Below are 17,662 nucleotides of genomic sequence, written 5' to 3' on the forward strand. Positions count from 1 at the left end.
TTTGCTGCTACCGCACCCTGCCATACTGCTGTGTCTGGTGGTAACCCCGTGTTTGTGTGAGCTCGGGGGCTGGAGCCGTTGTCATCGCTGATGCTTAATTTAGGGCTAGGACAGTGCTAGCAGTTTAGAGGAAATTGTTTAAAATGTTTACAGAGCTAATAGCTGCTGCTGCTGGGTGAGGGAGTGTGACTGCTGTTTTAACACGGGTAAGCAGCATAATTGCTGCCAGAGCGCGGGCTGCTGGGTTCTCTTTGCCGGGCTTTCTTCTCACTGTTGCAGTCATCCAAAAACAGTGTCTGTGAAGCCACAAAATAACAAGTTTGCCGTGTTTGGGAGGAGTTAAAATGACTGCAAACACCACTCCTCCCTGCAACAGCTCCCTGTATCGCTGAGCAGATCTCTCCTGGCTTACGAGTTATAAACAGTCTGCAACAAGGACTGGACTGTCCCGAGGCTCTCATAAGGGACTGAGATGTTTGGGCTTTAGCAGTTCAATGCGGGTGCACCCGCATGTCCAACAAAGCTTGGTGCAGGTGGGGAGCCGGTCCCCCTCCACGCTGGGTTGTGTCCTGGCAGCCACCCCGTGCTACCAGGCTGCAGCAGAGAGAAGGTTACGTCCTTAGCTGTGTGCAGCATTGCAGCAGCCGTCTGCCACTTGGGCTTGAGGAAGCAGGAGAGCAGGAGATGGACAATAATGCAGGTAGAGGTGGAGGGGCAAAGCTGTCTGTACTTGGACAAGCCTTAGGTGGAATTAAGCTTACAGAAATGTGCCAGTGATTGCAGGGGTGGGTTAGAGCTGCCAGTTGTTGCATCGTCTTTAACAAATAAGCTAGGGAACCAGAAATATAAACACATCTCAAGTAACCTGCGGCCTAGGGAAGGAAGTGCGGAATCTTCTCTTTTCTTCCTCTTCATGCCAGAATAAGAGCGTGTCGCATTTAAAAATGGGAAATTCAAAGTGGATAAAAGGAAGTACTTCTCTGAACAGTGGGCATTTAGACCTGGACGGGTGGAGGCTGAGCCTGTAGCAATGCTCGGCATTGTTGAAAATAATGTTAACACAGGGTATTGGAAAGGAAAGGAAAGCTCCGGCTTTCTGCTTTGGACAGCTTTCATGTACTAGGCCAAGATTACCTTGTGTCTGTATGCATCAGTTTTATTGTGCCTTTTCTTCCGTTCATGGCTGCTGCAGGTGCCGTGTTGGTTCTAAACCAAGGCAGCTGCTGTCCTGGTCTTGTGAATTTTAAGTCTCTTTAAGCAAGGTATTTAAATAACAGGGGGGACACTGGCTAATCGGACATTTGGGGATTTTATTACCTTATCGGTTGGTGAAAGCAGCATGTCCTTACTTTATAATGTAGTCAGTGTTATTCCGATGCCCCGTTGAGATTTTGCACTGAAATAAGTGTTTCAAGTGTTTGTTTTGCAACAAAGCGAAATGAAAGGCACGGTAGCTCAGACATGTACCTCTAACTGCAAGCGTTCTTTCAGATGCAGCCGTGGCAAAGGCAGCAGTTAATGGTTAGATAATGGATTGTTTGGTGTAACGAGGCTCTGCGATACCTTAAATTGAACTCAGGTAATAAGCAAAGATGTTACATTACCTAGGTTCTTGTTTACCAGCTAAACTAAGCAATTTGTTGATTTAAACTAGATTTGTTGCTGTAATTACGTGCAGTTTGTTTCTGCTTTATCAAAAAGTACGATATGAATACAAGAGCTGTGGACTGACTGATTTGATGAGACAGATAGTGGGGCCGAAGGTGTTCATTTATCCCTCCGTCAAGGAAGACGGAGGTCCTCAGGGCTATGGAGCAAACACAGAGGATTTCATGGTGGGAGCCCTGAGGTACTGCGTGCCTGGCAGTTATCCAGCCGTCGTTACACAGAACAGTCTCTGTTTGCGAACGTCCAGCACCCACGCCACAAAGCAGCCGTCATTACACAGAACGGTCTCTGCGAACGTCCAGCACCCACGCCACAAAGGTTAGAACAAAGTGCAGAGAAAGCACAAAGGTCCCGTGCAGTTCAACAGCAGACTTTGTATCTGGGAGGTCTCCACACGCAAAAAGGTGCTAAAAGCAGTGTTCAGCTGCTGTCTCTTCAGGGTACATGTTACTTAGTTTAGAAGTGTAGTTCAACACGTGTGGCCGCAGAGCTCTTCATATTCCCTCAGAAGATGGGGTGAGGGTCTGTAAGCCTGTTGTGTTGTCTTGCAGATGGACAGGGCTGTAGAGGGGATGGTTCAGGGGGAGGCTGTTTACTCTGCACCCTGAGAAGTCCCAGAAGGGAAGTTCAACCAGGTGAGTAGGTGGTTGTTCTGCTGAGTAACAGAAGGGCTTCTGTAATTAACCTTCAGCTAATGAAGTGTCAGCGCACTGAACTCTGTTTCATGGTATACAGTGGTTGGTTTCTCCAAGCTGTGGAGAAGCATTTGGCACTGTGAACTCTGAACATATCCCTTACGCCTTGTAATTTGTGGAGCCCCGTGTACAATTTGCTTCGTGCTTTTACGAATAGCTCTGCTGTGGCTGTTTTCAGCCTGATAAAACTTTTCTTGCAGACTGAAGGGAGGGCTTGAAAACTGTCTGCAAGGGAAGAAAAGTTGTAATGTTGATGGTGGAGCAACGGCAGTCCTTGCATTTATGCTGGCCGATTGCGGGTAGAAAGTGCTTGCAGAGGGTTGTGTGATGACACGGTAGTTCCTGGCGAAGACGCCTAGAGGCCGAGCAGCAGCCTGTGCAGCGCGGAGCGCTGTGAGAAGGGCAGTGGAAGTCCCGCCAGCTCCTTCCTTGGGTTTCATGGAGCTAGTGCTGCCAGCGCTTGCGTCGGCCCAGCCCAAGGCAGGCTGTTTGTGGGCAGGTTCATTTGCTTCCCATCGCTGAAGAGGGCCTGCTCTGCGGAAGCCGAGCTCCCGTCTCGCCGCTGCCACTTTATTCCCCGTTCCCTGGAGCAGCACCATCTGGTGCAGGGAGCCGAGAAGCGCAGTGCGAAGGCCAGCTGCAGGAAACGTGTACGCTGCAAGAGCGGTTTGAATCTTGATGGCGTTTTCATTGTAATCCGCCCAGGTGTTTTCCTGCAGTAGGAAATGTCTGCTTTGCCAGGATCTTCGGCCGGCCACCTAAAAGGACGCTTTCCACTTTCCCTACTAGCGGCTCGGCGCTGTTGGGGGAGCAGACTGTTTTGAGCCGTGCTCTCTTTGTTCACTGCGATTCACCCTCATCAGACTAGTCTCCAGGAATTGTCATTAAGCGTTTTGCAATAAGTTTGGCAGGGAGTTCGGAATTCAATAGCCAAATAAATTCACGGGGTAGGGATATATTTTTTTTTTTTTAACATACTGGAATTTGGCAATGACATGCCGTGCTATAAATAGGAGTGGATCAGAGGAGTTAAGAGTTCTGTTCAGGGTCTGGCACGAACAAAACCTGAACCAGATGCTGAAAACTTTTCTTTCTGGCTTTTTCTTCCCTGGGGGAAGGGACCATGTCAGATTCCTGAGATTTTGCCATACCCTGTTTGTTTTTCCTGGCATTTCATCTCCTACTGTTGAGATCTTACCGGGCATCATCCCTCTTCTCAGCCAAGGTGACTGACTGGCCTTACCATATTTAATCAAGTGGAAGGTGCTGCTGTGCCGTGACTTGTGGGGATGCAGAAAAATGTCTTACCCACATGGCACCTCACTCAGTAACCTCACAAGTTGACCACAGTTTGATCCTTCAGGGGAGTTAAACACTAGATTAAAAAATACGTACTGACATTAACTTACTTTGCTAGTAAATAAGCCCACTAAATGCCCCACATGGGTGGTAGGGGCGTGCTGTACCAGAATTCACTCTGGCACCTCACCTCCAAGCCGTCTAGCAGCAGCCAGTTCCGCTCTAGCTCGTTTTGCGGACTCCTGCACGCCGAATCCCAGCCCTGCATTAACAACACTGGGAGTGTGTCAGCGCGCTTCTGGATGTGCAGGCTGCGGTCAGCTGTGATAACTGTGCTCACGGGTACTCGAGTAGAGCTGAACTCCTCACATGAACGAGAATCACCTTTCACTTGGCTAATTTTCATGCTGCTGCTGCCGCCTTACGGAGTGACTCAGAGAACCTGTAAGAGTGGCTTCTCGGGATGTTTCTGTCAGGTAGAGAAGCTGCTGGGATTTGGGAGGGGGAATGGCGCTTGGTTTTCAGAAGCGGCATCCTGGAGGGCATTAGCTTGCGCTTTGCTTCTGTGGAAGATGTGTGTGGAGCAAGTCTGAAAATACATTGGACTACAAAGATTTTTGTTGGGGTCCTGTGTGAGAGGGTGGCTATTTCTAGCTGGGGGTTTGCTGTTATCCATGTTGCCTTGGGGTCGTGCAAATGTGTTGTGGTGACAAATGAAGTTGCAGCCTAGTCTGAGGCTTGCTGCAGCCTTTTCTGGATGGTGCTGCTGCAGGGTCTGCTGCCGCCGCAGGGTCTGCTGCCTGAGAGGCGTGCACTAGCAGCAGGGAGTTGTTTATCTGCATGCAGGAGTGCAAATCTGGATTAAACTGGGGAGGACAACAAGCCGTGTGCCTTCGAAGCCTGGACGGAGCACCGTGAGGTGTGGCCGGTGTGCTGGGGTTAGGCTGTTCCCACGGGCACTGCAACACGCAGCTCTCAGGGACCTGGGCACTGAAAGCTTCATACTCAAGTCTTGTGGAGCATGATGTGAGGGGGAGAGGAGGAAGGAGAAGACAGAGTAGATGGAGATCAGTGAATGTGGTGCTTGTAGACAAGGCTCTACATTACCTGAGAGTTAAGGGATTCACTGCTCTGCCACTGATTCCTGGCATGAGGGCATCGGTTCCCCATCTGCGGATTGGAAATAAGCTGCTTCTCGCTGCTTCTCAACTCCCCTTTGGACTTGTTCAGGAATGGAGACTGTCTCTGTACGTGCAGAGCAGCTGGCACAGCGAGGCTGTGACTGGGTTGAGATCTCTTTCCAGCACTGTCATCCTGTGCGTTTGCAGAGGGGTGTAGAAACCAGCCTGTCTTGGCATGGTTTTGTCTTCTCTCGATAAAAGGCTTGAGCCTCTGAGCTGTCTGGTAGTTTATAGCCACAATGCAGCTGTGGCTGCCCCTTGGAGCTGTGTGCCTTTTGAGTCCACTATCGTGACCGTGTGCAGGTAGAGCCACAGCTGGAAGTTGGCTCTTGCATTTACTGCTCAGCTGGCTGGGAGAGAGTGGGAGTCAGAGGTAGAAGTTGCTCGGGTGCTGGTTGCTAAAGCAATGCTTCTCTACTGCTGTTTCAGCTACAATTGCTGTTTCTTTTCAGGACACAGGTATTGGGATGACCCAGGAGGAGCTGGTTTCTAACCTCGGTACCATTGCTCGATCAGGCTCAAAGGTAACTTGGGATGAGGCACTCCTTCTCCCCCCTTACAAGTCTTCTCCGATTACAGTCACTTCTGTTCTCCCAGTAATTTCTCATTCCATTTTGTCCCTTGGCCCCCAGCCCAGCTGTGAAATTGCACCCCTCTTGGAAGGTGAAACCTACCTGTGGAGTCTTCTAGCTCTTAATGGTCTCTGCTGTGTGCCGTGGGAGGCCCGTGGTGCCCAAGCAGCACTAATGGGTCCTGTGTGTAATGCTGCTGCACCTGGCTGCCCTCACTGCCAAAAGCAAATGCCTTCCTCCCCAGGCCATTGTTATGGAGGGGCACATGCTCACTCGGCATTCACCCTGTGTCTGGGAGGGCAGCAGCCGTGTCCTCATGCTGGCAAGTTGTTATATGTACCTGATTTTTTTTTTTTTTTTTCATCTCTGGAGTCACCATTTTAAGGTTTCATGCTCCTGACTGAATGAGCCCTCGTTTGTTTGCCTTTACTGCTAGCGGCAGTGAGTGTTGCCCTAAGCAATGCTCCCCTTTTCCAGAGGTGCAGTCCATGTGGGAGACCCCCTTTTCCTCGGGTGCCCTCCTCAGACCGCTGACACAGAGGTGTGGGATGAGGGTACTGGACTGCCAGGCTGCGGTACCTGGCATAGGGCTGCATCGGTGCTCGGAGGAGCCCAGCTGGAGGATGGGTTGCAGCCTCCCAGTGGTACCTGAAGTCACTGCGCACTGGTTTATATCTCCTTTGTTCCTCCAGGCTTTTCTAGATGCTCTGCAGAGCCAAGCTGAGGCTAGCAGTAAAATCATCGGCCAGTTTGGAGTAGGTTTCTACTCAGCTTTCATGGTGGCCGATAAAGTGGAGGTGTTCTCACAGTCTGCAGAGCCGGGAAGCCCAGGCTACCACTGGTCTTCAGATGGGTAAGGCTGCAGAACGTGGGGGGGCTGTGTCCAGACCAGGCACGGACTGAAAGCTGTGCAAAGCAAGGCAGGGCTTGTGTGGTCTTTCGTGACCAGGCTCACTGGTTTAGATCCTGCTCAGATTATACATGGTATCAAAGTGCGGCCAAATGTGCCAGGGTGAAAACCACAGGGACAAACTTGCTTTGTCAGAGCAGGCGTGTTATGGACAAAGAGAGTACTTGCCTCTCCTGTTCCTTCCCTGCTGGCAGGCAATCATCTTAGCAGTGCCCCAGACTGGAGAGACAAATTTCATCTCTTTGGCCTGGTCGTCCCCTGGCTTTTTTGCTCAAGGGCACCCACAGCAGGCAGGGCTCGTGCAGTGCTGTGGCTCTGTAGGCACGTGTCTTCTGTGGGTCAGATCCGTGTGCTCATCCTTTGCTTTTTCCTTGAAGTTGCAAACATCTGTGATGGCAAAGCTGTGGACTGCTGGACCACGTTGAAATTGGAGCTTCTGGGGGTGAAAAGCTCTGCATCCCCTTAAAATCTCCTAGGAATAAAGAATTTACTAAGTTACTTAAATTCTTGAAAAAACGTCTGGTAACTGAGAGATCAGACTGTCTTGGGCTGCAGGCAAGCTGCTGTATACTGCAGTCTGTACCGCTGTACACTTTGAAGGCTTGCTTGTCTGTCATCGCTGCTGCTGCCTCTCCCCTGGGTCAGTGCTCTCACCAGTGGTTGATCCCCAGGTGGCATTCACTTAGCAATAGGGTAGGAATGGTCATCCAGAGTGAGCACAGCTGCTTTGCCTTGTAACCGGTTACTGCACACTCCAGTGGAGATATGAACGAGGGCCCGCAAACGAGTCCGAGCTGTCAAGGGAGAAGGCAGGAGCCTGGGTGTGACGGTCACTGTAGGAAATGTAGGAGAGGAGTTGGAGGCTGGGCCCACACGGCCTGAAGTTTGTTTTGAAGTTTGTTTCCTTTTCTGTAGAGGCTGCTGGTGTCTTTGCAGAGCAACGTGTCCTGGGTCTGGAATCTCTGTAAGGAAGACAGCCACGTGTTTTGGGGGGGCTTCCCAAAAGCAAAAAAAACCGCCAAGCATTCAAGATTTTTTGCCTTTTTTTCTTGGCGCTGAACTGTTGTGTGTGCTCTGAGTTTAATAAAACATTTTTATGTCCCATCGTGGATGTATCTGAGGCACAAGCTGACACAGGGTCTGTTTCTAATCCTAGTTCAGGAATGTTTGAGATTGCGGAAGCATCTGGTGTCAGAACTGGGACTAAGATTATTATACATCTCAAAGAAGACTGCAAGGAGTTTGCAAATGAAGACCGAGTCAAGGGTGAGTGGAGGAGGGAAATGCTGTTACCTGCTGAGGGGCTGTGTGAAGTCTGTCGCTGCCCCGTGAGTGGGAGGTGAATTTACAGCGGTTTTCCTCTCCTGCAGCACCTTTCACCTGCTGTTACTGAAGAAATTCTTACTGTGTTGTTTTCACAAACGTGACTCCTCTGTGTCTTCTTTCCGTTCCAGAGGTGGTGACAAAATACAGCAACTTCATCAGCTTCCCACTGTATCTCAATGGGAGAAGAATTAACACATTACAGGTGAGCAGGAGGGCCACAGGCAGGTCACTCGTGGAGATGAACCACTGTAATCCTCTACTGGAGACAGGAAACAGCATAAAGCTGCTGCTGTCCCTAGAAATCGGGGTAGGATTGTCCAGGATATCACAGACCCTGTAGTGATCAGCTAATTAGAACAAAAGGAGACAATCCAGCAGAAGTCATGCCTGGAACTGCTTGTTTGCATTTGTTGGAGAGAATTCTTGCAGATTAGCAAAGCAGTTTTTATTTATAGTTATCTTCTGGATCTTTCCTTAATCAGAATGATTATTTCAGTGCTTTATAATACTTACTCTAACTGTTTAAGCCAGGTAACATGTTAGTGACGTAGGGATTGCTCACATCGCTGGTGTGCTGACACCTCTTGCTGCAGTTCTCTCTGTCCTTCAGCATGAGGTAGCCAGTGCCAGTGAATGGTTGGTTTTCTTAGCGGCTCAGCTCAAAGCCTCATTTTCTTCACAGCTCTTAGCTGAGCACTGCTTGATGCTGGCATTTTCTGACCACTAAAAATGATATAGCAGCCAGATCCATTTTAGTCAGAAGTTCTTGGCCCAATTGCACGAATCACCTAGGTGAAATTAATTATCTTTAAAACAAAAATCTGTGAATCATTTTCTTCCAGCATCTCCTTTTCTGGTTGGTTAAAGCTTCCTCACCTAAGAGAGCAGGTAGAGAGCGTGTGTGTGGTTTTTTTGTTTCCTGGAATGTGGCACTGAATGCACAGACTTTCAAGACTGTACTTAAATATTTTATCACGTTAATTTATCTAAGGTTCTGTAATTGGTGTTATTAGTCACTGATACTTATTTGGATTCCTGCATAGTAGTGTTTCTGTTCCAAAGGCTTTCTAGCTGTTTCCTTTAAATTACAAAATCAGAAATAGATTTAGACAGCTCTTTCTACCTGACAATCAATAGAATAGACTCCCTAGAGAAAAATAGTACTAGAGCAAGGGGTGAAATGCCCTTAATAGAGCCATGTACTTTCATCTTCTTATCAGAAAGTCTGTTTTCCCTTGGGATACAGCAACAGCTTTATTCTCATGATGCTCCCATTTCAGGCCTTTTCTTTATCCAGGACCTTGTTTTTGCGTTTTTCCACACATCGACATCAGTTCACTGTAAACAGACACATAGATCCCTGGTGTGGATTTTCCTAGATAAGCTCTTGAATGCTTGCCACGTAGCCGACAACGTGGAGTTAGAAGCTTTTCTGGTCTGTGATAACTGTAGCTACACAGTGGGAAAGCAGCACTTTACCTAACAACAGCTGCTGTAAAGCACCTTAGTACCCGCTTGGGTCCGTAATCCTGCTTGTGATCCTGCAAACCCTCCAGGACACTTGCGTGTACTGGAAATGTTATGAAGCCACTTGCGGAACAAGGCTTTGAGGCAGAAGAAGCTTTAAGGAGTATGGCAGCGTGGCAGGGCTGCCAGAGCCCTGAATCCCTTGGACTGGTAGGTGGAGGGTGGGCTGGATGTTTGCATTGCCCCCAGCGATTGCTCCTGTCGCTCATTAGGGCTCAAGTAGAAAAGAGTGGCAGTGAGTGTAGTGGGCTTTACCCCTCTGGAAACACGAGATTCTTAGTTGAGTCCCCATGCTTGTTAAATGGGCGGAACGTCCCACGTCTTTGCTAGATGCTAGTCTTTTGCTGAGGTACTGAAAACTTAAATGTGGTGTGAGCGTGGCTGAATGCTCCAGGAAGTGTTGGGGGGTTTAGAGCAGCAGCAGGTGGAAAGCATAGCCACGGGGAGGGACCTGGTCTGGAGCTCACGACTTTAACTCACGTGTTGATGTGTGAAACAGTACTGCTGAAGCACTTTCTGACCCTGCAGCAGGGATGGCCAAGTGGTCACGAACATCTTCTGAACCATTCCAAAATAAATCAGCAGAAAACAGGCAATCCAGGAGTTGCTTCACAAGCACTCAGCTGACCTTGTGGTGGGATAGTGACGTCCATCAGGGAGGCAGGCTGGTTGCAACAGACCCACTTAAACTTTCACTTTTCTTTTGCTTGCTGGCCAGGCCTTGAGGTGCTGGACTAGTACTGCCAGTCAGCTGAGCTGCGGTAACTGTCCAAGATGCTCTTGGCCAGTAGCAGGTGTTAGCCAAATCCCTTTTGTTTTGGGCTAAACAAAGCTGCCTTATATATGTTGCAGGGCAAGAATACCTCTATGAGAGGTGACCCCAGCAGCTGAGGGGTGGTAATTTGTTAGTCTGTGTTAATGTGCCTGAACCATAATACATCCCACTGCCCTCGGGCTGTGCAGAGGAGTCTGTCTGTTTGAAAGATCGTATTTCCTTGCTCTAGCGCCCTGGAGGGAAAGTGTAACTCTGAAAGAAGAGCCCTGTGCTGTGAGGCCTCGGGTCTTGAGAGCTGATGGGAACTCATCTCCCTCCACAGGCACTCTGGATGCTGGACCCCAAGGACATCGGCGAGTGGCAGCACGAGGAGTTCTACCGCTTCATAGCACAGGCTTACGACAAGCCTCGCTACGTCCTGCACTACAAGACCGATGCTCCCCTCAATATCCGCAGCATCTTCTATGTGCCTGAGCAAGTACGCGCCCTTCTGTCCAGGGAACTGTGGGACATCTGCCCAGCTGCTCTGAAGAGGAGAGAATAGGAGAGCTCCCTAGGGAAAGGAGGCAGCTAAGGCTGCAGAATGGCAAGGAGGAATATCCAGTGTGGCATCTCCAGGGCTGGGTGCCACAGGATAGTTGTGGGGGTACTGAGCCGTGACAGGAGCAGGGAGGTGGCTCAGGTAGGTCCCTAGGGAAGACAGCCAAGATTTCAGCTCTCGTTGGGTTCAGCACTGGTAGGGAAGACCACAGCGTGACCCGGTCAGCTGGTGCAGCCACAGAGGTACTGCAGCATAGCGTGCAGCTGGCACCCTGCACAGTGCTGGTGTTACCCTTCTGTCTCTTGTTCCTGCAGAAACCATCCATGTTCGATATCAGCAGGGAACTGGGCTCCAGCGTTGCCCTCTACAGCCGCAAAATTCTCATCCAAACCAAAGCTGCAGACATCCTGCCTAAATGGCTGCGTTTTCTTAGAGGTGTGTGCTGGGACCAGGAAGAACGGGCTGTGGACCATGGCTTCCACAGGGCGTGAGGCGAGGGGCTGCCTTCCTGAGCCTGGCACTCGTGTTTGCCTCGCTGTTCAAGGGTTGCTCTGTGTTCCAGGTGTTGTGGACAGTGAGGATATACCCCTGAACCTCAGCAGGGAGCTGCTGCAGGAGAGTGCCCTTATCAGGTAAGCAAGAGGTAGGTCCTGTGGACTGCTGAGGCTCTTCTGGCTTTTTGCTGGTTGAGGAGGGGATATTGTGGGATAGTTAGAAGGGCTTGGAGGGACCTGGCGCGTAAGCTGCAACATTTCCATCGTTGAGAATTTCAGTAGTGTACAAAGTGAGTTCTCAGCCTTGCTGGTCACATCTGGAGATGTGGGAGCAGTGTCCTGTGTCATCCAATCTGCTGCCGCCTGCTTGGGCCATGAGCCCCTCGTGCCCTAGGCTGCCTTTCGGTATCTCTGGTCTACAGCAGTAAGAGTGGATTTGCTATTGAAAGTGTCTGGTCTGCACCACCAAGTGGTTTGGAAAACAAAACCAAACAGTAAGTCAGCTGTCAATACTAGGAAGCTGGGCCGTACTTTAGTGTCACCGTTATTTATGTGTAGATCTTCAAACAGCACCTTGTGCCTGTTGTCTCCAGACTTCCTTCAAAGCTCTGCTGTGCTCACGCACACGTTTGTCGAAAACTGAGTGCCAGTCAGCAGGGTTTTCATTTGGTGCTGAGGCCCAGTGAAGCTGACTGCCAGCAGGCCAGTCTCCTCTAAGAACCCCTTAGATCTGGCTTTGGTTTTTCCTTACTTTTTGTCCTTCAGGTCCCCTCTCAAACATCTGCCATTGTTGGAACTGGAGGGAAGGATAAGAGTAGGCTCTCACTCCTTAGCATTGGCGCTGTTATCTTGTTAGGTTTGATGGCTAACTTCATATTCTACAGCTGGCAAAATGCCTCACTATAGTCACCAAATTAACCCTGTCACTTCACAGTGGATTTTCAGGCCTTCAGAAAAGATACCTCCAGTTGTAACCCTTTCATAGCCACTTCCTTCCCATGTTTAAGGGTAGCTGTGTGTCGTGGTTTAACCTCAGTTGGCAACTGAGCCCCACCCAGCCGCTCGCTCACTCCCCCCCACCCGGTGTGATGGGGGAGAGAATTGGAAGAGCACAAGTGAGAAAAACTCGTGGATTGAGATAAACAGTTTAATAATTGAAATAAAATGCTAATAATATGATAATAATAATAATACACAAAGCAAGTGATGCACAGTACAATTGCCCCCCCCCCGCCGACCGATGCCCAGCCAGTCCCCGAGCAGCGGCCCCCCCGGCCAGCTTTCCCCAGTTTATGTACTGAGTATGACGTCCCATGGTATGGAATGTCCCTCTGGCCAGTTTGGGGCAGCTGTCCTGGCTGTGCCCCCTCCCAGCTTCTTGTGCACCTCCAGCCTTCTCAGTCAGTAGAGCATGGGAAGCTGAAAAGTCCTTGGCTAGTGTAAGCATTACCTAGCAACAACTAAAACATCGGTGGTGCGTTATCTTTGTTCTCATCCTAAATCCAAAACACTGTACCAGCTACTAGAAAGGAAATTAACTCTATCCCTGCCAAAACCAGGACACTGTGGGAGGGAGGCAGATGCCCTGTGCACGGTGGTTATGTACTGCAGCATCACTGAGTCACTGGAGAGTTGAGCTTCAGCAGTACATTTGTATCGCAGCCCTAACTATCTCTCCAGCTCAAGAGCTGCTCTTGACTGAGATACAAAGAACAGATGCAGAGCCATGAGGGAAAGGAGACGGTGGACCTAGAGTTTCTTCTTCATCCTCATATTTGCAAATGCATCGCTAAAACACTGCACAGGAAGAGGGATGTTCACCTAAAATCTCGTCTTGGTCTAGCAGCCGTCTTTAAAAAGGCTTGTTCCTGCTGCAGGAAGCTCCGAGATGTTTTGCAGAAGAGGTTGATCAAGTTCTTCATTGACCAGAGCAAGAAGGACCCTGAGAAATATGCCAAATTCTTTGAGGACTACGGGGTATTCATGAGAGAGGGGATTGTCACGATAGCAGAGCAGGATGTCAAGGTACCAGGAGTCCTGAAGCACAGCAGCTGGTGGGAAAGAGTATTGGCTCCTACCGTGACCTGGGATGAGGGGGGCTGCTACTTCTCTGTGAATCTTACACGCCCGTAACTTGTGTTCCTGGGTCTAACAAGACCTACATATTCTCTAGTGCCCTAACTCTCACGCTTTCTGACTGGCTGCTGCTTCCCACTTAATTTGAGAGTCTCTGTACCCACACTATGTTGCCAGCCCTCCCTGATGCAATATGAACTACAACAGGCAATGAAGTAGGGCTTTCCCCTACTGTTGTCCTCTGCCTGGATTCCCATTTCCAGGAGAGCTCGACTTACATCCTGTCCGGGTCATTTTTCTGCCTCCTTAATATCTGGAGCAGGAAAGGAGGGACTCAGAATCCCCTGAGCCTTTTTGCAGGGCTGCAAAGAGGCCTGCATGCTGCAAAGGGATGTCTTGGGGCTGGGAGTGGTCAGGTAGAGCTGTAGTCGCCTGCCCTCAGCTCACAGGAGCACATTTCTTCCAGGAGGACATAGCCAAGTTGCTACGTTACGAATCGTCCGCCCTGCCCGCAGGCCAGCTGACCAGCCTGACCGACTACGCCTCCCGCATGAAGGCAGGGAGCAGAAACATCTACTACCTGTGTGCACCCAACCGGCACCTGGCCGAGCACTCCCCGTACTTTGAGGCCATGAAGAAAAAGGACATGGAGGTGGGTGAGCAGTGTGCCATGGCCAGGGGACACCCTGAGCTGCTACCATCAGTGGTCAGGGCTCACCTGGATCTCGGAGCTGAGCAGGGCAGTGAGGCCTGTGACAGACCCCTGCCGCTGTGGTGTCTTTGCCCGGGCTCCCTGTCTCCACTCAGACTGGCTACTGCAGTGTGAGGCCAGGAAGGACCTGTCACACACTCTGTGCAGGCGGGTTAGTACTTGTGCAGACATCTAGTTCTGACATCTGTTTAATATCTTCGCTGAACCCCAGAGAAGGAGCCCAGGAGCTGCTGTGCAGGGCTGGTGACCATGTTACAGGTGTCCTCTGTGGGCAGGTGGCCCTTTCAGGACTGGAGTCGGTGCTGGTTCTCAGTTTCCATTGGGCAGCAGGACTTGTTCAGCTGCAGACCTGCCACCCATGGTAACAAAGCCCTCCAAGGGTTTGCTTTCATTTGGGGTCCTGAGCGATAGTCACCATGGGGTTGAACCTGCTAGTTTCCCTTGTGATGTTCTTGCTGTTTGGTGCAGAGTTGCCTTGGGAAGGAATAAATGCTGTTGCATCCCGAACAATGTGTTATTGTTCCTTTTTTGGCGCAGGTCCTGTTCTGCTATGAGCAATTTGATGAGCTGACACTCTTGCACCTTCGGGAGTTTGACAAGAAGAAGCTGATCTCGGTGGAGACAGATATTGTTGTTGATCACTATAAGGAAGAGAAGTTTGAGGAGAGCCGCTCAGGTATCGTGAGGCTCCCCTGCCCCTTCCTGCTGCATGCAGTCCTGCTGCCCTGTGCCAGCCAGTGAGGGTACACCTTCTCCAGCGCTCTTGCAGCTCCTGAGCGTGTGAGCAAGAGCACTCCTTTCCATCCTGCCATTCTCATGTTCTAAGGCAACCTGCAGTTCCTGCAGAACCCTTTCATCCCACGTTATCAAAGTTTAAGGGATTTACTAATTTAAACAGACGGAATGTCATACGTGGAGTTTCCATGATCTGAGTTTTAACAACACGCGCACATCTGGTGCCCTGACAGAGGTAGGCAGGCATTGGCAGGGCATGAGCCTGCCCTCTCTGGGTATGGCACGGTCTGGGATGAGGGCATATGCGTAGGTGTGTGCCGAGTGGTGCTGCCTTCCCATTTCCACAAGAGCGCAGGTAAAAGGAAGTGTGAAATGGACTGAGCTCAGGAGTAAAGCTCACTGTCCTTTGGCACACTATAGATGCAAGCTCAGATGTGCCCTCTTTCCCCTGCCAGCTGCAGAACGTCTGACGGAGAAAGAGGCTGAGGATCTGATGGCCTGGATGAGAAATGCCTTAGGCTCTCGAGTCACTGGTGTTAAGGTAGGTATTCTGTGCCTGGGTAACTGAGTACAGGAGATCCATGGAGGTAATAGTCTAGGGAAAGAAGATGGTGGTTGATTGGGCATCTGCTGCCACAGATTTTTCTTTGGACCCTGAGAGAAATCGTTCTGCTCTGTGCCTCCTTTCTGTAAATGGTATGAATGCTGGCATTTGTCATTTGGATGGTCAGCATGGCAGCGGAAGAACCACATCTTAATGTGTAATGAGCAAAGCCCATTTTACTAGTTCATGCTCAGGTCACCAGAAGAACAAGCTGGTGACTGTCTTGCCTGCAGACCAGTGGGGCCATTTGGGCCACCAGCTTTCCTGCTGGTTTAGGCAGCTCCTGTGGGGTCGGGACGAATCGTGCAGGGGCTTGGTGTGGATCTGTGCTGAGGAGACCCCACATCCTTGAACATCCCCCACCTCTAACCCATGTGCATTTTCCCTCTCAGCACTGATTGCTGTTTTTGCCACAGGTGACTACACGGCTGGACACCCACCCCGCCATGATCACTGTGCTCGAGATGGGGGCTGCCCGCCACTTTCTTCGCATGCAGCAGCTGGCCAAGACCCAAGAGGAACGTGCCCAGCTCCTGCAGCCCACCCTGGAGATCAACACAGGGTAAGGGGGAGCAATACCAGTGCTAAGCCTGGGGCACTGCAGTCTCGCTGGGGTGGAGGCAGAGAAGAGGCAACGTAAGGCTCCCAATTAGCAGAGCCCTCCCCATTAAGTGCAGTGCATGCCACAGTGCCTTGGTCTGTGAGGCTGCATGGCACGGTTGACATGAGAAAGAGAGAGACAGACACTCACTGTCCAGCCCTCTGAGGACAATGGGAGCTATGGGGACAGGATGGGAGAGAAGAGAGAAGCCCCTAGAACGGGAGCGAGGAAGTTGGAGCTATTTTGGCCTTTAGGTAGAACCTTTTCTGTCCCACCTTGGCTTAGCTGCTCATTTTGGAAATAAATTTCTCATTGTGTCCAAAAATACCAAGTCTCAGTGTTGATCTCTCTCACTCTTACAGGCATGCTCTGATTAAGAAGCTTAACGAGCTAAAGGACAGTCAGCCTGATCTGGCCCAGCTGTTGGTTGATCAGGTGAGAGCCAGGCCTTCTCCAGAAGCGGCACCATCCTCCCCAGAACCAGCTCACAGACCATGTGTGGCGGGGAACAGGGTGAAGCTTTTGTAGCGGGCAGGAATCACATCCTTCTGTGGTCCCACTTCGGGTATTTCTGGTACTTGTGGTCCATGTGTTTTCCTACCAGATGGCCTAGAAGACATGCTTGGTCTCAGCATGCAAGTCCTGGAGAGTGACATGCGCTTCCTCCCCAGCGCTCATCCGGCTCGCTCTTGCTGCTTATTTAATGCTTTCTTCTCTTTTTCAGATTTATGAGAATGCCATGATAGCAGCAGGACTGAATGAGGATCCCAGACCAATGGTGAGCCGGCTGAACGAACTCCTCACCAGAATCCTGGAGAAGAACTGAGCCCCAGAAGACTGAAGGATGAACTCTGTGCTGCTGTCTCTTTCCTCAAGTGCAGTCACTCTGTCAGCTATTGCAGCATCTGCTTGCAGGCACTGTGCAGCGAGGGGCTCACATGGCAGAGGGCCAGGGACAATGCAGGGGCTTCCAACCCTCACTGCACAGGGAGGAGCCAGTTGTAATTATTAGGTCACATGTCATCAACCCGTTCAAAATGCGATGTTCTTAGTGGGAACAAAATCCAGAGGTTGCTGCTGGTATTGTTTTAACAATATGCCCAAATTTCTGACCCAAGCCTGAAGAGCCTCAGTTCATACTGTTTCTAGAAATGGCCTTTCCTAAAACAGATGTGGGCAGCAAGATTCCCAGTCAGGTCTGTGAATACGCCCCCCCCCATCCACTGCATCCCTGTGCACCATTGTGCTCCGAACAAGCACTGACAGAATTAATTAATTTGTTAAGAAACCTTCATCTCTGACCAGGCAGGAGGCATTTGCTGGCATGGAGACAGATTGCTGCCATTAGCAGGCACGGATACTGTTGGTGGAACATGGCAGTACAATCCCATGGCGGAAAAGATCACCGAGCTGCTGGATAATTGAGTTCATCCAGGTCTTGCTGTGGAGAAAGGGAAGTAACCAGGAAACAGCTTTCCAGCATGTGGCTTTCTGGAGAGTCTCCAGGGTTTTTCCCTCTTCGGTGGGATAAACTGCATGTCTAGCTGATCTGTATTTATGATAAATAAACTCCTCTTTCTTTTCCAGACCCCTCCACTCTTTTCTTTTCCCATAACCTTGTTGGTCTTTGTGTCTTCCAGCTAGTGATTTGTTGGTTTTTCTCTCTTCAGATGCTGCTTGGTTCTGCAGGGCATCAAGCACTGGACAGTGGTGGGAAGAGAGGGCTGTGCAAACAACAGCAGGTAGTAGCTGAGAGTGTGGAGGGCAAACAGGAGAATCTGTAGCTACGAACCCTGTTAGCCTTGTCTTTGAAAATGGAGTTTAGCCCTTTGAATCCTTTCTAAGGAGCAGTGGCTGTTCAACAGAAGAGGCCTTTAACAGAAAATGCCACACTAGATTTCCCTCTGTGGGTCTCGTTTACACCATGCAAACTGGTTTACAAGAAT

General features: G+C 50.3%; 1 protein-coding gene across 1 annotated transcript in view; it reads left to right on the forward strand.

The window, feature by feature from the left end:
* TRAP1 (TNF receptor associated protein 1) overlaps positions 1-17,303 on the forward strand; it is a 22,740-nt gene extending 5,437 nt beyond the window's left edge. Inside the window, exons 5-18 of the mRNA XM_009278623.1 lie at positions 5,296-5,367; positions 6,108-6,268; positions 7,482-7,591; positions 7,780-7,853; positions 10,276-10,431; positions 10,809-10,929; positions 11,057-11,126; positions 12,866-13,013; positions 13,531-13,716; positions 14,314-14,452; positions 14,967-15,052; positions 15,532-15,677; positions 16,079-16,151; positions 16,441-17,303. Of these exons, the coding sequence (XP_009276898.1) occupies positions 5,296-5,367; positions 6,108-6,268; positions 7,482-7,591; positions 7,780-7,853; positions 10,276-10,431; positions 10,809-10,929; positions 11,057-11,126; positions 12,866-13,013; positions 13,531-13,716; positions 14,314-14,452; positions 14,967-15,052; positions 15,532-15,677; positions 16,079-16,151; positions 16,441-16,542 (1,644 nt within the window). The 3' untranslated portion in view covers positions 16,543-17,303. The remainder of the gene's footprint in view (positions 1-5,295; positions 5,368-6,107; positions 6,269-7,481; positions 7,592-7,779; positions 7,854-10,275; positions 10,432-10,808; positions 10,930-11,056; positions 11,127-12,865; positions 13,014-13,530; positions 13,717-14,313; positions 14,453-14,966; positions 15,053-15,531; positions 15,678-16,078; positions 16,152-16,440) is intronic.
* Positions 17,304-17,662: the final 359 nt, after the last annotated feature.

This window comes from Aptenodytes forsteri, unplaced genomic scaffold (genome assembly GCF_000699145.1).
Source record: "Aptenodytes forsteri isolate BGI_AS27 unplaced genomic scaffold, ASM69914v1 Scaffold26, whole genome shotgun sequence".
Taxonomy (NCBI): Eukaryota; Metazoa; Chordata; class Aves; order Sphenisciformes; family Spheniscidae; genus Aptenodytes; species Aptenodytes forsteri.